This window comes from Ostrinia nubilalis, chromosome 22 (genome assembly GCF_963855985.1).
Source record: "Ostrinia nubilalis chromosome 22, ilOstNubi1.1, whole genome shotgun sequence".
NCBI lineage: Eukaryota > Metazoa > Arthropoda > Insecta > Lepidoptera > Crambidae > Ostrinia > Ostrinia nubilalis.
This window is the reverse complement of record NC_087109.1, coordinates 6917297-6936380: the sequence shown is the minus strand read 5'-3', so window position 1 is coordinate 6936380 and position 19084 is coordinate 6917297. Positions and strand designations below refer to the sequence as shown.

At 36.3% G+C, this 19084-nt stretch overlaps 2 protein-coding genes across 2 annotated transcripts; one reads left to right on the top strand and one right to left on the bottom strand.

Annotated features, from left to right (window-relative positions):
* The first annotated feature begins 1568 nt into the window (after positions 1-1568).
* Positions 1569-4174, top strand: LOC135082790 (uncharacterized). The gene is made up of 4 exons (XM_063977553.1): positions 1569-1667; positions 1828-1923; positions 2736-2883; positions 3846-4174. The coding sequence occupies exons 1-4, from the start codon at positions 1596-1598 to the stop codon at positions 4013-4015; spliced, it is 486 nt and encodes a 161-aa protein (XP_063833623.1). The 5' UTR covers positions 1569-1595; the 3' UTR covers positions 4016-4174.
* Positions 4175-4288: 114 nt separating this feature from the next.
* On the bottom strand, positions 4289-14951 carry LOC135082789 (peroxisomal membrane protein PEX13). The gene is made up of 5 exons (XM_063977552.1): positions 14255-14951; positions 13506-13642; positions 12665-12801; positions 6986-7151; positions 4289-6609 (listed from the first exon to the last, which is right to left on the bottom strand). Exons 1-5 carry the CDS (start codon positions 14635-14637, stop codon positions 6296-6298), a joined length of 1137 nt encoding a protein of 378 aa, XP_063833622.1. The 5' UTR covers positions 14638-14951; the 3' UTR covers positions 4289-6295.
* Between the last annotated feature and the right edge of the window lie 4133 nt (positions 14952-19084).

Here is a 19084-nt window from a genome sequence, read left to right as displayed (position 1 = left end):
TCCCCAATGTTATTGGGAGTAAATCAATATAAAAATCGAATAATTCACTTATTTTTAAATATTAGAGAGCAATATTTGGGAATATGCCATATAAAACAATTCAGCCTAAGGATTAGATGGGCACAAGTACAAGTAATACCCAAAATCACAACAACAGAAATAGTAAAATAAAGGCCTAACTTTGAAATATTTTTTTAAACAATTTTTTTACATACTCGTAATCAATATTTTCAAAAATGTCTCATGTCAAATTATATAACAGATACCAGTGATGAAGTATGCTTAATTTGAAAGTTGTAGCTGATAAAATAAAGATTTTAGAGCCAATTATGTAAAAAACCGCGATCCGCCGATTGGTTTTTTGGCTTTTCCCAAAAACCTGAATTTTGGAGTTGTGCCCATTCATTATTAAGGGTGCGATATTTAAAGTGGCGCACGTGGTTGTGACACAAAAACTGCTCACACAATGTTTGGTGTTCAAAATCAAAAATGGTAATTATTATTGATATAAATTTTTAACAGTCTTATATAACATGTATTAATCTTGCATAATTACTGTAATATTTATCAAAATAACTTAACATCTCTTCAGAAAAAAATATTGTATGTCCAAATCCGGGAATCTCACACTACACGGTCCGTGACATTTTGGACTTGTAACTTTTTTTTAATATTCTTCTAATAGTTTTATGATAAAAATGATATTGGGCCTAGTTAATAGAGGTATTTTACTAAGTAAATTAATATACAGTGCACTGATTTTCTTTAAAAACATATGCTATTCTTACATCTCACACAAAAATGCGTAAGAATAAGAATGGCCCACATACAGACAATTAATACAGGTTACATAATATGTATGTACGAGCACTTAGTGAAATTACCTTTTTATTATACCTAACAAATTGACAGACAAATTATCGAATAAGTTTCATTAATATAGTCTTAGACCGATACCAAGTGCGTTTCACGGGACCGTCGTTTAAATAATGTTATTAAAACACTATAGCAGTAACCCAGAAATTAAAATAACAAAGACGTTCAGATTCTTAATAATTACGGTGTATTTGCTAATAGGTTTAGATTTGGGTTTCACTAAATCGACAACAAAAACAAATAGATGTATTTCTCTATACTGTTTCATTCATATCATAGGAGTGTGGGCGTATATTGTCAAGGATATAGTTTTGAATTACCCAGATTTATATTTTATTGTGTGGATAACAACAACGATGTTACAGCATGCTATAAATAGTGCTGTTTTAACATTATCTCCAAGCAGTTCTTTCTATAGCTTACAAAATTCGCTTATAGCGATAGATATAAAAATGGGTATGAAACGAAGTCAGAATGTAGAAAATAATGTTATTATAGCAACTTGCTTGGTATCTGTATCATACAGACTTGTCGCCGAATATTTATTCTGCCAACATTATGAAGAAGAATGTGGACAATCAGGATTCGGTGAATTCATAATCATAATGCAAATTATTTCGAGTGATATTGTGCTTTTAGTAAATTTCTTTATTTTCTACGCCGTTTATCTCCGTTTGAAAACGTTTGTTGAATTTGTAAATAATAACGACCATCGTGTGATGGAGTGTATTGATATTTATAAAAGCATTGTTGATACTGTGGACAATGTTAAGACGCCATTTGACATATTGGTTAGTCATAACCCGGTCGAGCTAACTGCGTACCTCGCTGGAATGAGAGCGTTAATGTGACGTAACGGCCGCCTGGTTCGCAGTTAACTCAACCGGATTGTAGATGTAACTTTTTTGTTTGTATTACTTGATGACGTCACGAAACTTAATATTTTTTCAGTATGCCGTTACTTTAGTTAATTTTACGCCAAATCTCGTGTTATCAGCTTACTTGGGGCTTATCAAATTGAAAACGTATAATGGAGACGTAAATATTGTAAGTTTTTACCATAATTAACGCCCGTATTCACAAACATTACTATGAGGCCTCACAGTGCGCGTGACACATGAACCAATCACAGAGCTCTAAATATTCAACGCTGTGCGTTCGATTTGCTGCTTCACATAAGCAAGTATCGTTTGTGAATACGGGCGTAATTATCATAAATTTAAAGCTATCTTTAATCTATACTAACATTATAAATGCGAAAGTAACTCTGTCTGTCTTGCTTTCACGCCTAAACCACTGGACCGATTTTGATGAAATTTGGCATAGAGATATGTGGTTTGAGTCCCGGGAAAGGACATAGGATAGTTTTTAACGTCAGCGAGACTTCAGATCTCCTTCAGAATATGCTTTGTCACGTCACAATTCAATGTCACCCCTCCCGTGCCGCTCCCATACCTCCGACACTGACTGAGTATAAATCTCCTTCTGAGTAAGGTTAAGAACTCACGGCGCGATTTTCACCCGCGCCCGCGGCGGTTGTGGAATTGCGGTTTCATTTCAAAACTCACGGGAGCGGTTATTCTAAGAACTCACGGTGCGATTTTCACCCGCGCCCGCCGCGGCTACGGGTGAAAATTGCGCCGCGCCCTAAAACACTGGTACAAAAAAGTCGCCCGCCGATCGCGACGGTTACCGCGATTCTGCCGCGCGGGCTGCGGGCGAAAACTGCGTCGTGAGTTGTGAATTTGTTTTTACATACATTATCTGCATTCTACAGAAGCTGCGGGCCCGCAACCGCCGCGGGCGCGGGTAAAAATCGCGCCATGAGTTCTTAACCTAAAAAGTACGTTTTGTTTCAGGGATTCCTGTCAGGTTACATGATTAGAATAATGTATTACTTGCAAGATTTCGCCATACTGTTCGTGCCCGCAATTTCATCTGGTCTTATGGCGCACCAAGTTAAAGAGCTGCTGAACCGGCTGCAAAATAGGTTACTACAAGAAAGGTGTAAGTGTTAGCATTTATTTTGTTCCTTAGTCCTGGGGGGCTACTCCGAAAATCGTTTCCGAAGTTTCGCATTTTGCCATCCTTCTCAGGCAAAGGGAGATGCCAGCATGAGCGACGGTAACAGATATACCCAAAACTACGTAAACAGCGTTTTAGGGCCCTGCCAGAACAAAACGCGAATCATCAATATTTCAAAGTAGCGTATTTATTGCCAGGTAGGCGGTCGAGAAACAGCATTTTGACAATTTATTAAAAGTATCTTAATTAAGTAACGGTGTCCGAAATTATATTTCGATCACATGCAGATTTGTAGGTACTCCACATACTACTTGACATAAGTAGCTCGACCGATTGGCAAGCGAAATAGCAAAGGACAGGGCACTAGCACCGATAGACAATGGGGTATCAAGGTTCTGGAAAAAAGCCATAAAGAAAGAGAGAGAGAGAGAGAGAGAGAGAGAAAGAGAGGAGAGGGGGAAGAAAGAGACTGAGAGAGATCTAAAAACTATTGGGGAGGCCTAAGTTCCGACCAATATACACTCGCGAGCAAAAATATGGAATCACCATACTTTTCCAAGCGATCGTAAGAACTAAATGACTAATAGAAGATAATTAAAAATGGTAACATTTTAAAGGTAATGTTTTACACTTTATATTGATATTATAAATAAATACATAACTGAATGATTATTCAGTTCTTAAGATGGCTCGGAACCAAACACAACGGCGTGATTCCATACTTTTGCTCGTAAGTATAGATGGGGCATCACGGTTCTGGAAAACAGCCCAAAAGAAGGAGGGGGAGGGATAATAGACAAAGAGGAGAAAGAGATAAGAGAAAGAAAGATAGAGAAGAGAGATCTAAAAACCATTGGGGAGGCCTAAGTTCCGCAGCGGACGTCCTGTGACTGAAATAATGATGAATGTGAAGTGAATTCGACCTAAACTTATTATTTTTACAGCTGAAGATCACGCAGCCACCATAGAGCTGTTCATCTCCTACGTGTCCGCGCGGCCACTCGAGCTCACCTTGTATGACGTCATCAAGCTGGACTGGTCGCTTCCTATTGCTATATTTAATCTTTGCGTCACATACCAGATAGTTGTAGTGCAACTTACTCACATGTATTAACCCTTAAACCGCCACATACCGACACATTAATTCCAAGAGTGTAGTGTCTTGATTCCTTAAAAAAAACACTAAATTCTAGCCCTGGCAACAAATAATTTTCAATTGGCAATAAAAAGTATGTCAAATTGACTAGGGGTGTCCGAATTATTATAAAAATTTCAACCAGGCCAATCGTGATGTTAATCTTAATTTACTTTTTACCAAGAATTGGTTTTCAAAATTAACCTAGCAATAAAAAATATTGTTTTCTTTTATACAGTTTATTACATATTAAACAAATCAGTCCATCCCACTTAACAAATCTATTATTTAAAACAATAGACAAAAATTATATAAAACAATATCATTAAATTAATAAGAATAAATCACAATTAAAAATAAAATTATTGCTCCCCAAGAGAGCGGATAACATTAAATGTAAATACATAAACAAAAACAGAGATTTGATTTTTAGCTCAATAGTACAGAGTACATGACATTGACATTATCTGTCAGACAGGCAATTTATAGTTCGCGCAACGAAAATTGAGGCGAACACGTACTCACACTGATGTATTATTTGAATACAGAACACAAACAAAACATTACATATCAAGTTCAAATATCAAATACACTAGCTCCCTCGCTCTTGTTAAATGTCTGCAAGCGAGACAAAAGACGTCAGAACAGACAGCGTATACGGACACAAATCTTTGCTTGTGTAGCTGGCCTCAACTCTCGTTGAGCGAACTATAACGACAATATCCCAATGGTGTCAGTCTCGATCTCAATTTCACAAAGTGATACCTATATGGTAGTTTAACAGTCACTGCTATGTCGGCAAGAAAAGTTGTGTATTTTTGGTCTTATACATAAAGCATAAGTACACTTCAACAATCATGTCAAATGTCCAATACTGCTATGTTATATCAATTTTGTTATGGTTATTTTTCAGTTGTCGATATCACATCAATGTAACAAGTTTTTTTACAAGTTCTGTTTAATCTCATATCAGATTTTTCTTATCATTCGATAGAATATCTATTATACATTGTTCTACTGCTCAAGCAACTAGCGTAGAATTACAAGATATCATTAAAAATAAAGAATAAATGCATAGCGGTTCATGTGTTAGTCCCTATTCCCATACTAATAAGACATATAATTGCTTCACACCGTCAATTATTTTTAAAGCTAACATAACATTCTCCTAGCTTTTACAAGTGGTATTTTTCGGTCAGAAAAAGTTCTACAAAATTGGTAATGTTAGAGACTAGATTTAACTATTTTAAAGCCAATTAATAATGGCAGGAAATATCAGTATGTATCTATTTAACACTTTAACTGTTTAATGTCCCACATATGGAACACAATTTTTTATAGTGTACCATAGTAGACAGACAGCCTATGACACTGGAGTTGAAAGTTACAAAAATGTCTAATTATTTTATAAATGAAAATTGTAAATATGTATGCAAATATTTACAACACGGTCGAGCTTCTGCGCACCTCGCTGGAAAGAGCGTCGATGTGACGTCACGGCTGCCAGGTACGCAGTTAACTGAACCGGGTTGTAATATTAAACGCATTTTGAAAAAGTGAATTTTTTTGATTGTGTGAGGGAGGTGTAACTTATCCAAAGAAACTTACATTTTATCTACAATTATTATTTGTGATCTATTTTCAAGCTGATTTGTTCTAAGTACTTTAACATGTGTATAATTTAAATAGCATACTATAATAGCTCTGGCACCAATTTCAAATATTCTAACAGAGTCATTTTGTATATATGGTAATTTAATTAGATAGTAAATTATTTACAATATTGCTTTTCCATCACCGTATTTCGAGACAGAATATATTTTGCCTTTAAATTAATGCGTAATTAATTTCTATTCCTTAGAGTGAAAACGAAAATATATGTATATTAGTCTTGTAATATTATGAGTAGTGAAAAGTAGTTTTTGTTACTAAAAACCTAAGTCACTTATCTGCATTTTTATACGCGTATCATAAAGTTTTATACTCAACTGGTCAATTTAGGTACAAAACTAACATTTGTAAGAAGTATGACTGTATTTCTGAAGATTAACTCAATTAAGTACAGTGAACAGCACATCAGACATTTTTTTTCAAAATCGCCCTTATTACAACTAAGGATAAGATGCCACATTATAGCTTGATGTGCTATCGTACGTTACATTAAGTTTCATTTGTAAATAATTTCCTCTTCCCATATATTTTCGCTTCCACTCTAAACTTCTAACAATTCTATCAAAACCAACAATCAAAGTACCAACCTTATAATTCTTGTCCATACAATTTGTCCAGCTCCGCTATACTGGGTCCCGGTTTCTCTTGCGTTTCGTTTTGCGTGCCTTCGACTTGGTTGGTCGGTTTGATGACTTTGATATAATTGACTGGGATTAACCCTGCGTGTTGCCGGTCAGTTGTGGCCATAAGCCAGCCGGTGTTCCATAATTGGGTCTGAAGGTGTTGCGGCGCAAGGGTTAACACTTGGTTTGCTGAGAAACTTAGTTCTTGCGGTGAGGATGCCGCGAAATCGTGTTGGGCGACCGCTCGAAGAGGATTCTGCCATGTTGTTGGGTCGTTTACTGAAATTAATAAAATAATTTTCAAGAATCAAGAAAAAAAAAAATTTGGCTGGCTCCAAAGTAAGCTTGTACTATGTAGGTTAGAAAATGGTTCAAAATACTGTTTAATACATCGCCGCTCGACTATTGTGGTGAGCTCGTGATATAAGCATATTTAGCTTAGTACGAGGCCCTACGAGGGGCTAACGGGACTATTAGTAATTTGTGTAATAACAAATTACAAATAATCATTTAAAAAAAAAACACTTAAAAATTAGGGATTGATGGTGAAAACGGGCATTAGTGTTATCTTGAAAATAATAAATATTTTTCTCCTGCTTAAAATAAATAACATACATTAGGTTTAAGTGCTATTAACAATACAAGTAGTACTCACATTTCTCATTAATGCTCGTAGACAGTCCGTTGAGCATCTTCAGCACCAAGTAGGGTGCTGCGACCACCACTCCGAAGAACATCAGGATGGGCCAGCTGGAGCCCTTGGCTCTTTGGTTAGGGCTGGCCGTGCCCGCTTGAGTGGCGGCCATTGCTTCTGCCCAGGCCTGGAACAAATAACATTATCATAGGATAGAATAGAATAGAACTTTAAAGACGGTAAGCTTAGGCGCAGACCACCGACTTTTAGTTGGCCGATAGTTGGACCCGATTCTAATTTGTATGAAGAATCGGCCGATACCAAATAATAAATATCCTTGGACATTTTACACTGCGCTTCTAGTCCCAAACTAAGCAAAGCTTGTACTATGGGTACTAGACAACGGATATAAACATACTTAAATACTTTTTTTTGTAAATACATACTTATTATACATAGAAAACACCCAGTCCAATACAAACAAATATGTTCATGCACACAAATGTTTGTACCTACTGTGCGGGAATCGAACCCGCTACCTCCGGAATAGTTGTCCGTTTCGAACCACTACACCAAACGGCCGACTGACACGACAACTAAAAATCTGCGCATAGGCTAATACATAAACAACAACACAACAAGAACAAAAACATTTACTGAGCCACTGCACCAATAGGCTCCCGCTCAGCATTTATTATGACATGCTTGTAAGGGCATGTCAAGAAGCTGGTCTTCCGCGGACACCCTTGCTTTTGGCATCGCGCATCCTTTCGAGGAGACACCGAATTCTTATTATCAAACGATTTCTTTTTCATCATCATCATCATTTCAGTCACAGCACGTCCACTGCTGAACATAGGCCTCCCCCAATGACTTCCACATCGCACGGTTGGTAGCGGTCTGGTGATTTCTTTTTAGGGCGACAATAAAATAGTCCGACGGTTCTGAATCCGTAAAAATACGGTCTACTATTTATAAAAATAAAAGTGTAAAACGGCTCTAAAGTACATGCAGCTTGTATAAATTACCATCTCGTCATATTTTCGTATGAACAACTACTATAGGTCAAGGTAACACGGCGGTAGAGTAAGTAAAGTTCTTCTATAACCTTCGTGTTGGTCATTATATTTAGTTAGAGGTGCGAAAAACGATGAGTAGGTACCTACATCAAGGTAATAAACACTAAACACGCTTGATATAATGTGCAACAAAATGTACGAATTAGTATTTTTATTTTTAAGAAATTATACGCATTTTACCTTCGTTGCAATAGCCGTTTTAGTATGGAGAATTCATAGAAAACAATTTTTTCAGTAAAAACTTTTTGCCTGTTTAGCAATAAAAGGAACAATGGAAATAGTACAGTAGCTATTAAAGGACATTGTCAGAAACCGCCTAAAAAACCGCCCAAAAACATTAACCCATCATAATTATTTTCTATTTTTTTTAATACATTAAGCACCCTTTCATTCTAATGGACACTTAAGCATTGAAAAATTAAATAAATAAGTCTTTTAACGTTTATTCTATAATACTATTACAACTTCCGGACGTTTTGGTGCGTGGCATGGTCTAAAACCTATCAAGTTCCATAATTTTTGCCGATAAAATCTGTACGAGGCATTACCGTACTTTATTGCTGGGAGTCCATGTATAGTGATGTTCCTGCGGCCATCATAGACAATAAAATATCGATTTCGAAAATAAAATAAATCGATTAAACTGCTTTGAAGACTAGATTTGCGTTAAAAGCTAAAAAGATATTGACACTATTACAAGAAGCTATCTAAAGTGTCCAACTGGTCGAAGGTCGTAAATAAAATAAAAATAATTAGGACCATAAACTGATATTCATGGTATCATAACTGTAAAAGTGTCAGAATCCGATGTTGAATCCAATGCCAGTTGAAGTGTGAGAAACATATATCAACCTAGTATAGTTGCCAGTCTCTCATAATCTATGCCAATGAGGGTTTTCGCGATTGAAAAATCCGCCAGATGGCAATACGTAGACGTGAGGTCCAAATGCTGCATGATTGGTTATTTTTGACATGACATTGACAGATATCCACCAATCATGCAGCATTTGGACCTCGCGTCTACGTATTGCCATCTCGCGGATTTTTCAATCGCGAAAACCCTCATTCATAGCACATGTATAGACCAAATGAACTTTTATAGATTGTGAAAGAGAAGATAAAGATTTTATTATTTTATTAAAATCTTGCCACGAGGTAGTTTTTCAGTAGAAACCAGGATTGGATAATCGCTACAGGCAAGTATCAGAACATTTTATAAATATTTTTAATCGATTATATCCATGTGAATCGTTTTAATAAATTGTCATTTTACTTTTTCAATTAAAACTTTTTCAATCCCTAGTCTTGTCAAACTGTCATAATGTCAACAAATTATAAATGTCACGTCAGCTGACTCAATTTCAGTCTTCTGTGCGTTTATTGTATTTTTATTTCAATGAAATAGTGCTAAAACTAAAAAGGGTAAAAGGGTTAGTACTAAAACTGAAAGCCTTTTTTCAGAAAGAAAACCAATGTGGTGCCCTTATTATTCATGCTGTTTGAAAGTTACAAGTCAGTGATACAGAGTTGCCGACATTATAACTCCGTAGTGATACCATACCAAAGAAGAAGTTTTCCTAAACACTTGTGTTGTTTTTATATGTGATCGAATAAAAAGGATTAATTCTACTGCTCAAATGGAATAACTTATCCCAAGAGACCGAATATAAAAAAAACCTCTCCATAGAAATTATCACCATCACGAGGATGTGAATTTTTTTGAGAATTTGATATTGGTCCTGTAAGAAAAGTAGTTGTATTTCAGTAGTAGAATCAACCCTTCTTGTTTCATCAGCAAGAGTAACTATAAAAACGCCCTGTAGGTAGGTATTATTAAGCTGAAGAGTTTGTTTAGTGTCAAAGACTGTCACACAGTGTAACTTAAATTGGCATATTATGATAATGAACATAAAAACTTAAATAAATATTTATGTTAATATTTTTTCTATTTATTTATTTTCCCAAAGCTTCACAGTGACAGCTGAAACAGCAATACTGTTAACAAAACAGTAAAACTAAACTTGGAACAAACTGTTACAAATATGAGGGGTTTAATATTTTACAAATTAAAATAAAACCGCATGTTGCTTTACTTTCTCGTATAGGTAATAAATGTAATTAATGGCTAGATTATTAATGTTACTTTGTTACCCTCAATAGTGAGGAAATCTTATAAAATGGTAACCCTGATTTTTATTGTCATTCAAGTGCTCTTTCTTCGCATAGGCTTCTGTGATTTGGCCAAGGGCCACACACATTGCGATAACATTATGCGACATTGATTTGACAGCAGCGGAGTGAAGTCTTGCGACTATGCAAAATGATACCCTGTAATCGTAGCGCATACAGACATAGACTGGGCGGGGCACATAGCTCGTAGAGCTGATGGCCGCTGGGGCAGGAAAGTTCTTGAGTGGCGACCACGAGCCGAAAGACGTAGCGTGGGCAGGCCTCCCACTAGGTGGACCGACGATCTGGTGAAGGTCGCGGGAGGTGCCTGTATGCGAGCGGTGCAGGATCGGTCTTCGTGGAAATCCTTGGGGGAGGCCTTTGTCCAGCAGTGGACGTCTTTTCGGCTGAAACGAACGAACGAACGATACGTATTACCACTATTTACCAGACATTACTATTTATTGCATACTCGCCGGATTACACGTAGGAGCACGCGCGTAACAGCTTCGGCCTTGCATTATTATAAGATCTTGTTCCGCCCTTTTACGAACTTCCTCCGTGAGGATATCCCCGCCGAATTCTATGATGAACCTATCAAAAGTCATATTCTGCAATGTCAACCCACCACAAGGTGGACCGACGACCTGATAAAGGTAGCGGGAAGGCGCTGGATGCAGGCCGCTACCAACCGTGCGATGTGGAAGTCATTGGGGGAGGCCTATGTTCAGTAGTGGACGTCCTGTGGCTGAAATGATGATGATGATGAAGAAATGAATGAAAATGACAAATCTTCGCACGTGTATAATACCGTGCCAAAGTAATCATATAATTTTGGCACCTTAATAACTATTGCCGTTTTTGTTGTAAAGATCATGCAGCGCTACTTGCGGATATTATTGGAAAGAAAACTATGTGGGCTCTAGATCTGAAGCCGCTTTAACGAACACGAAGTGCTCATACAATGCGGCGTATTTTCTTCCAGTCTTTAGTCAGGACTTTAGTCGAATTAAAACCCCGGTTGAACGTGATATAGCCGCACTAGAATACGATGCTTTTTTGCATAATCGCAAGACTTCGTTCCGGTGTCGACCGAATGTTATCATGATGTATGTGGCCCAGGGGTTACCGTAGCCGCTAAGGTTTGAAACTTCTTGCTTAAAATATTGTAGTCTTTGGCATAGACTACGATGGTAGTCATGGAGATAGGAGTTTGTTATCTCGTGTCAGATGTAAATGGTGAAAAGAAAACTCATGATTCGTGGTATTTTTATGTAATATGTAGGTATTTTATAAAAGTGGAACCCCGAGTGATCTCCAAAACCCATTCTATTATTATATACGATTCGGCTTCGATATCTATAATACAATAGGAGTTTATTTCATGTGTCAGATGACAAGGGTGGAAACAACCTACGATTCATGTTGTTTATTTACGTGCAATATGTGGGCATATTGTAAAAGTGGAATGCCGAGTTGTATTTCTAAAACTTGTTCTATTATTTTATACTATTTGGCTGCGACTCGGCGTGACGACAATACAAAACATTTTTCGCGAATCGGTGTTCATACATTCACACAATACATTAGACGCCATGTTGTCATAAACGACATATTATAAAATCGCTGTGATTTAATATTCTTAATCATTAATTTTATGGCAAGTGTCCATCAGGAATCATTGTTCTTACACACAGAATCGTATTATTTCGCTTTCGGGTAGTACTATGTCAAAATTGTTGGTTCTTTAGGCGAACAATGTATGGAGAACGAACATTGTCCTTTGTACACTTAGTATGCAAATAAACAATTTGAATTATGTAAAGACCTTTTATGGTTTTTAAGTGTGACTTCCATTTTCCTTTGAAGTGTGACAAGGCCAAATTGTTTCATATCTACAAAAGCAAACATATGCTATTTTTATGTATTATGTACAAAATGTTGTTGTTTGACAAAATAACCATCTTGCAGGTATAGGTCTAAGTTCAGATTCATATCATAATATTCTCTGTGTTATCTTTGAAATGGCAAGTAAGATAATACATTTCTTTCTGATTTTAATGCTAGATAAAGTTTGCTCATAAATATGATAGTTTGATAGTCGACATGTGTCAGAGATAGTTTATCTCTTATCATTATTGCTCACGCAATATGCCGACCATACTAAGACGTTTCTATAAAATTTAAATACTAAAATCTGAGTAAAATAGAATAGAAATGTATAGGATGGAAAGTAACTTCTAGGTTCATTATGAATTTCTAAATGAGCGGCGTTGGTAGAAGCACCCATCCTACATCGTATCATATTACAATCTTTTTTCTGGGCTAGGAGCAGGGAGACCTTATTGTGTCATGCCCTGTCCTTGGTATTATGTTTATGAACCCATGTGTCCCTATAGCTTAACATCTAAACTGAAAATAACATTATTTGGTTAAACTTTTAGAAATGTACCTTGAATTCACATTCAGTCCTGATGCCCATGATCACCAGGAGCTTCCTGACCATCCAATTGAGACTCCGGACTACGGCAAATGTGGACCAGAACTGTGCGAACAATGATCGAAGTCTACCAAAGTTTTCTGCTACACCTGAAAATTGAAGGGAGAATTCAAGTTATTTTAATGCAAACTATAATTCAATTCATAATTATGTGCTTAGGGACATAAATAATACTGATAATACATTGTTTAATAATAAAATAAACCTACTGATAAGACAAAGAGTAGTAAAGATGCACACAAGCAATGTCATTAGTGCATACTTATCTGCATGGCAATTATTTTGCTAAATATTAATGTTTTCTTTTAAATAAACTCTTTGTTCTTGTATCTTTTAGTCATATACAGATAAAACGAGATGTTGTTTTGTCAATTTTGATGCGTACAGTCAGTACAGTCTCCAACACATCAAATTGTACAGAGATGTTGCAAAAAGTTGATATGATTGGTTTGCCTGCTTTTCTGTACTTATCTATACTAATATTATAAATGCGAAAGTAACTCTGTCTGTCTGTCTTGCTAAACCACTGAACCAATTTTAATGAAATTTGGCATAGAGATAATATGAGTCCCAGGAAAGGACATAGGATAGTTTTTATCCCGGTTTTTGAAACAGGGACGCGCGCGATAAAGCTAGTTAAGTAAGACTCAATGCAGACCACCGACTTTTAGTTGGCTGATAGCAGGGCCCGATTCTAATTTGAATGAAGAATCAGCTGATACTAATCGGTCCACAAAAAGTAGGTGGTCTGCGCCTATGCTTAGCAAAGAAGATACACTAAACAAATTAATACCTAAAATGGCTCTAAATGAACTGGTCAATGCGAAGAATGTGTTCTCTAACATCATGGCGACGCTGCCCACCGCGTTAACGAAGCTTTGAATTGAGTCAAACGCTGGCCTAGAATTCTCTTCTGCCATTTGGATAAATCTGAAAAAATATTCCATTATAAGTGTTCATCTAAACTATTGCAAGATAATACAAAATTATGACGATAAATTGAAAGTTTGAGACAATTATGCATGCTGATTTATAACTTAATCACTTAATAAATCCTATAAAGTCTAATACTAAGTATTTTTAATAAACAAATTAACTTAATTGTTATTAATAAACTTTTTTGACATAGATTAAATTCTTTTCCATGCGTAAAGATAAAATTCTAATGATCAAACAACAGGAGAGTTTGGGACCATTCATTTGTATATTTCAATCAATCAATATTATGCTAGGAAGGCCAAGAGTTCAATAAGCTAAACAATGGAAATTTGCATATATTTGATAGTCAAAATCCATTAGTTAATTGTAAAGTGGTGGATTTACAGTTTTGACGCCCGTAGGCTTGGGGGGTGTTGTTGGATCTTATTTGACTGGCCTGGCGAACATTGATAATTATATTCGTATCCGAAATACGAACCTACTTTGTGTATGTAAGAAATAATTATGAACTAAATCTCTTAACAAAATATCAAAGGCATATTACACAAGTGTAATTGATTGTGAGCATTCAATAATTAACAATTTACAAGAAATCAAACATACCTGCTTTCCATATCACCATACATTGGTCGAAAACTGTTGTAACCACCATATGGGGAGCCCATCCCCATTCCACCCATCCCATATCCTCCTCCGTACCCCCCATAGCCTCCCATTGCCCCCATGCCGTAACCACCGTAGCCCCCCATGGTCCCCATACCATATCCTCCCATTCCTCCATAAGAGTATCCTTGATTCATCCCAAAACTCTGCTGCATGCCCATATCAGGCCTTGGGGGCAAAGCAGGGGGACCCACAGCACCAGCCGTAGACGTAGATGGCATTGGGTTTATAAACGACGGCGCATTTCCTAAATCACGCGTAACACCAACGTTAGATAAACTCGGGTCAGAGTTTACTTCGAACTCCTTCGCTGGTTCACTCATTTTATCACTGTATTGTTACACGAGAGATTACTCCAAAATAATAATCTTTTGGGTAAAGACGTATCACAGGCAGAGGCACTGATAAGCACAATATTATTTTTTGCTAAATTATCAGTCTTGGAGAAAGATTACGATTTTATTTACGCAAGAAAGAAGTCAAGATCATAGAGAAAAGTAATACATAGGAAATAGAGAACCCTCTCTGTCAAATTTTTGAACCTACTAATTGACAGCCTGGTGTTAAATTCCCTGTACTTAACCTACGTACGTAACGCTCACATACATACATAGTACACGCACACATACATACATAAAGTCCACGCACACATACACACAGTTCACGCACACATAGGCCCTCATAACCTTCAAAGAATTATTGTTTTTATGATGTACAATGTAGAATTTTTTCAAATCCATTATTTTGAAAATATTTATCTGTCGTAGAATATTGATTGTCATGTAATTACTTAGTAATCATTTTAATAAAACCAAATAATAATAACAACATTAATTTTAAATGTAATAAATTATAATTTGATTTATTGTAAATATCTAGTTATGTTATAAAATAGTTTGCAATAATTAAAAGGAGTTGTATTGACCGTACCGAGACAGGTCGGGCGCTACCTGCTAGCCGGTTTGGGTGGGGATGGCTGTATAAAAGAACGAGCACGACCGTACTCGTGGCATACGGCCCGATCGCGAACGTCGGTCTGCGACCGACGCGGACGAGCCTGGGCTTCGCTTCGCGAAGCCCACACTCGGCCTCGTCGGCACGCGCACCGACGATCGCCAAACGGCTAGAGTACCTTCTGTACTCGCCACTCTGCCCGGTGAAGCTGGAAAAGCTCCTCAAGCTACCAGCGCGCGTCCCTTCAAAAAAAAAAAAAAAAAAAAAAAAAAAAAAACTCGTGGCATTCTGGCCTCACCCGCCGCTCGGTATTGTTGTCTCGGTCCTGTGTGTGAGACTGCTCGAATATTATTATTGTATTCTTACCGAAATACAACAATCTATAGTGTTAAAACTATACATCGTTTTATTTAACTTCCTGGTGAAACATAATGTCCTGCCCCTTCTGACCGTTCTCCGACATCAGAAGCGGGATAAAGAAGGCCAGCCCACTTCAAAAATTTTTTTTTTTCTCCTTTCTGCCGTACAGGCAAAAACTCAAGGAACATTATGGCCATGTTTTTAAAATATTTCTAACAACCCTCACGTCAATGTTACTCCGCTAAGTCATTTATCGGCTGTTCTGGAGCCCTTCAAACACCGAAATGCAGAAATAGAAGGCCCGTGTTATTATTTTTTCAATTGACTATCACCATGTTCGAAATCACAGGGATGATTACATTATTTTGAAATCTATAGTCACAGGGATGGCTTTCAGAGTTGTGGCACTTGCATACCTACTATTCATGATGCTTTCTTTATATTTGACTAAAATGCACTTGTACTTTTTGACTTTTATCTTTTATTTTCGTTATAGTAGGTTTTATAAGACAAGGTAGTTTTCAGTTGATGAATATTCATGTTTTACCATAATTATGGTTAAAGGTAGTAGTTTGCAAATTAGTATTACATCCAATCATAAGTGATAATTTAATCTTAACTCAAAACAATTTTTAGTTTGGCTCAGTGGTACAAATAGTATAAAAAAAAGTGCGCCATTATGAACATGCAATAAATTACGTCACGTGCATTGAGTGAAAAATGTTATTGTATACTATTTGAACCTATCACGGTTCACCACTGATCTGAATATTATCGTGACGGATGTAAATAGACTGAAACTATTAGAATCGCTTAAATAGACTTCCTGAATTCATTATCGGTTTACCTTGTAGTAGGTACTCGTGTAATAGAATACGGGCGGTAGGCTTAAAATAAGATTTTATCTCGGGAAAGTAGCAGCTTTGCCACTTTGCACTTGCTTACCTATTCATGATCAATTGAGAAGAATGCCATAAGGTTTTGTACCAGTCTAAAGTTGAAGTCGAGGTACATGCTGTTCACAGTAGCGGTGATGATGATTTTTCTGTAATGGGAATTCGAATTTGCTTTTGAGCCGTAAATAAATAAATAAATAAATAAATAAATATCCTTGGACATTTTACACTGCGCTACTAGTCCCAAACTAAGCCTAGCTTGTACTATGGGTACTAGACAACGGATATAAACATACTTAAATACTTTTTTTTTTTGTAAATACATACATATTATACATAGAAAACACCCAGTCCAATACAAACAAATATGTTCATGCACACAAATGTTTGTACTGTGCGGGAATCGAACCCGCTACCTCCGGAATAGTAGTCCGTTTCGAACCACTACACCAAACGGCCGACCAGGTAAATCGTAGTGTGTAGTCGATGGGTGATGCACACAGCGTTGTGATATCTAGTACTTAATGGTACAGTTTCAGTAATGGTAATTAGTGTGGGAAATGGAGATACTCGAGTGTCCTACGAATTTATTAGTGACTAATATTATTGAAGTGTTACATAGCCCTGGCTCCTTCTATGTTCTTAAATGTTAAGTGTCGATTTTAGAAAATACTACATTATTTAATATCCCATCTCGTTAACTGCAAGCAGTTTTCTCAATTGTTAGGTCGGATCCGGAATATCGTAGCCGTATCCTATTAGAAACCGGTATCTGTTCTGAGTAGTCCCTGGGAATTAGGTAGTGCGATAGTTCTGGGTGGTGCAGTAGGATCTGGCCGTGTGTAGCTAAGAGTATGAAGTCATTGGTTGACTTAGGCTCCCGAGGTAGGGTATCAAAATGTGGACCGCAATTGTGATACCTGGGACTCATTCGATTTTTAAAGTAATTTTTGGTAATGATGATGTACCACATGGCCTTAGTGACTTCAATGTAGCAATTATTAGGAATTGTGAATAGTAATGATTGGATTTCTAAAAGCTAGGTAGTTTCTAATAGATAGCTATGGTTACTAGTTAGTATCACTAGACATCTACTTGGATGGCTTTTATTTTAAAGAGTGGATAGAGTATAGGAAACTAGTTGTAGAAAGAATATCTAGTAGTACTAAAAGTTAAGTTTCCTCATTTCTGAAAGCACATAAGTTGCTTGAAATAGAGGACCGTGTCATTTGTCTTTTTTCTTTTTTTTTTTTCAACTTGGCTACCGCACATTCTATGATGGCATAGCATTTACCAGCTACTTTCGATTTGCTTCGTGACACCAAATTACAAAATGTAGTCTTGGGAATCACTTTAGACTCTAAACTTCAGTGGGGTCCTCATATTGAAACCTTGTCAGCAAGGCTCAGTTCAGCTGCTTTTGCAGTGAGAAAGATAAGGCAATTAAGTGACATTGAAAAGGCAAGGCTAGTTTATTTGTCATACGGCATATTGTTGTGGGGCTCAGCTGCGGACATTGAAACTGTGTTTGTTCTGCAGAAGAGAGCAGTGCGGGCCATTTATAACCTTGGACCCCGATTTTCCTTGATAGAATTCTTTAAGGAGATTAATATACTGACAGTAGCTTCACAGTTCATTTATGAAAACCTTTTATATGTTCGCAAAAATATAGAGCAATTTACTAGAAAGAGTGATTTACACAAGTTCAATACAAGAAACAAAAATAAACTCGCCGTTCCAAATTTCAGACTGCACAAGATTGGTAATTCATTTATGGGGAAATGTATTAAACTTTTCAATAAATTACCACAAACTGTTGTAGAATTGCCCATTCATAAATTTAAAGCACATATCAAAAGCACCTTAATGAAATAGGGCTACTATAAAGTTGATGATTATATAAAAGATAAAAATGTTTGGAATGTTTAACTACCTAGCTCGCATCAATACTTATAACTATAATTTGTATATTTTAAAGACTGTAAAACCTTGAAAAGGAGGCTGACAATAGTGACTGAGTTTCTTGCGCTGCTTCTTCTCAGCACTGGCCCATTTATTGTCCCGAAGCAGTGGTAGGGTTAATTTGCAAAAATAAATGAATTTAGTACCGACCGAGTAGTAAATACCGAGTATCACATAATAAAATAATAAATAAAATCATTTATTTGCAGGAACATGCTTACAGATTGGTGTTAATTTAGTTAATTCCAGCATATTCTGTCGCATGCGACGTGCAAAAGTTCTTGTTCTTATAGTTTTATTTTTTTATTTAATTTTTCTTTATTCAGAAAACCACAGCTCTTATACATAACAGCAGCATAATAATAATACAAAAGTTATGTTAATTATTATTGCTACATTTAGTTTTAGACTCAAATTAATTGTAAATGTCAAATTAAGTTTCATTACCGATGTCACATCATTCTATTACTTAAAAAGTCATTCACTGTTTAATACATTTTAATTAACAAAAAGTAAAAAACTGTACTTTTAAAATTTGTATACAATGTAATAGTCTCATACGTTGGTAATTTAATTCAAATGTAATAAAGCACAGTTA

Coding starts and splice junctions, on each gene's coding strand:
- LOC135082790 (XM_063977553.1), top strand. CDS start 1,596: ATGGAGTGTATTGATATTTATAAAAGCATTGTTGATACTGTGGACAAT. Junction 1,668..1,827: donor AGACGCCATTTGACATATTG/GTTAGTCATAAC, acceptor ATATTTTTTCAG/TATGCCGTTACTTTAGTTAA. Junction 2,884..3,845: donor TAGGTTACTACAAGAAAGGT/GTAAGTGTTAGC, acceptor TTATTTTTACAG/CTGAAGATCACGCAGCCACC.
- LOC135082789 (XM_063977552.1), bottom strand. CDS start 14,637: ATGAGTGAACCAGCGAAGGAGTTCGAAGTAAACTCTGACCCGAGTTTA. Junction 13,643..14,254: donor TATGGTGATATGGAAAGCAG/GTATGTTTGATT, acceptor ATATTTTTTCAG/ATTTATCCAAATGGCAGAAG. Junction 7,152..12,664: donor GGACTGAATGTGAATTCAAG/GTACATTTCTAA, acceptor TATTTGTTCCAG/GCCTGGGCAGAAGCAATGGC.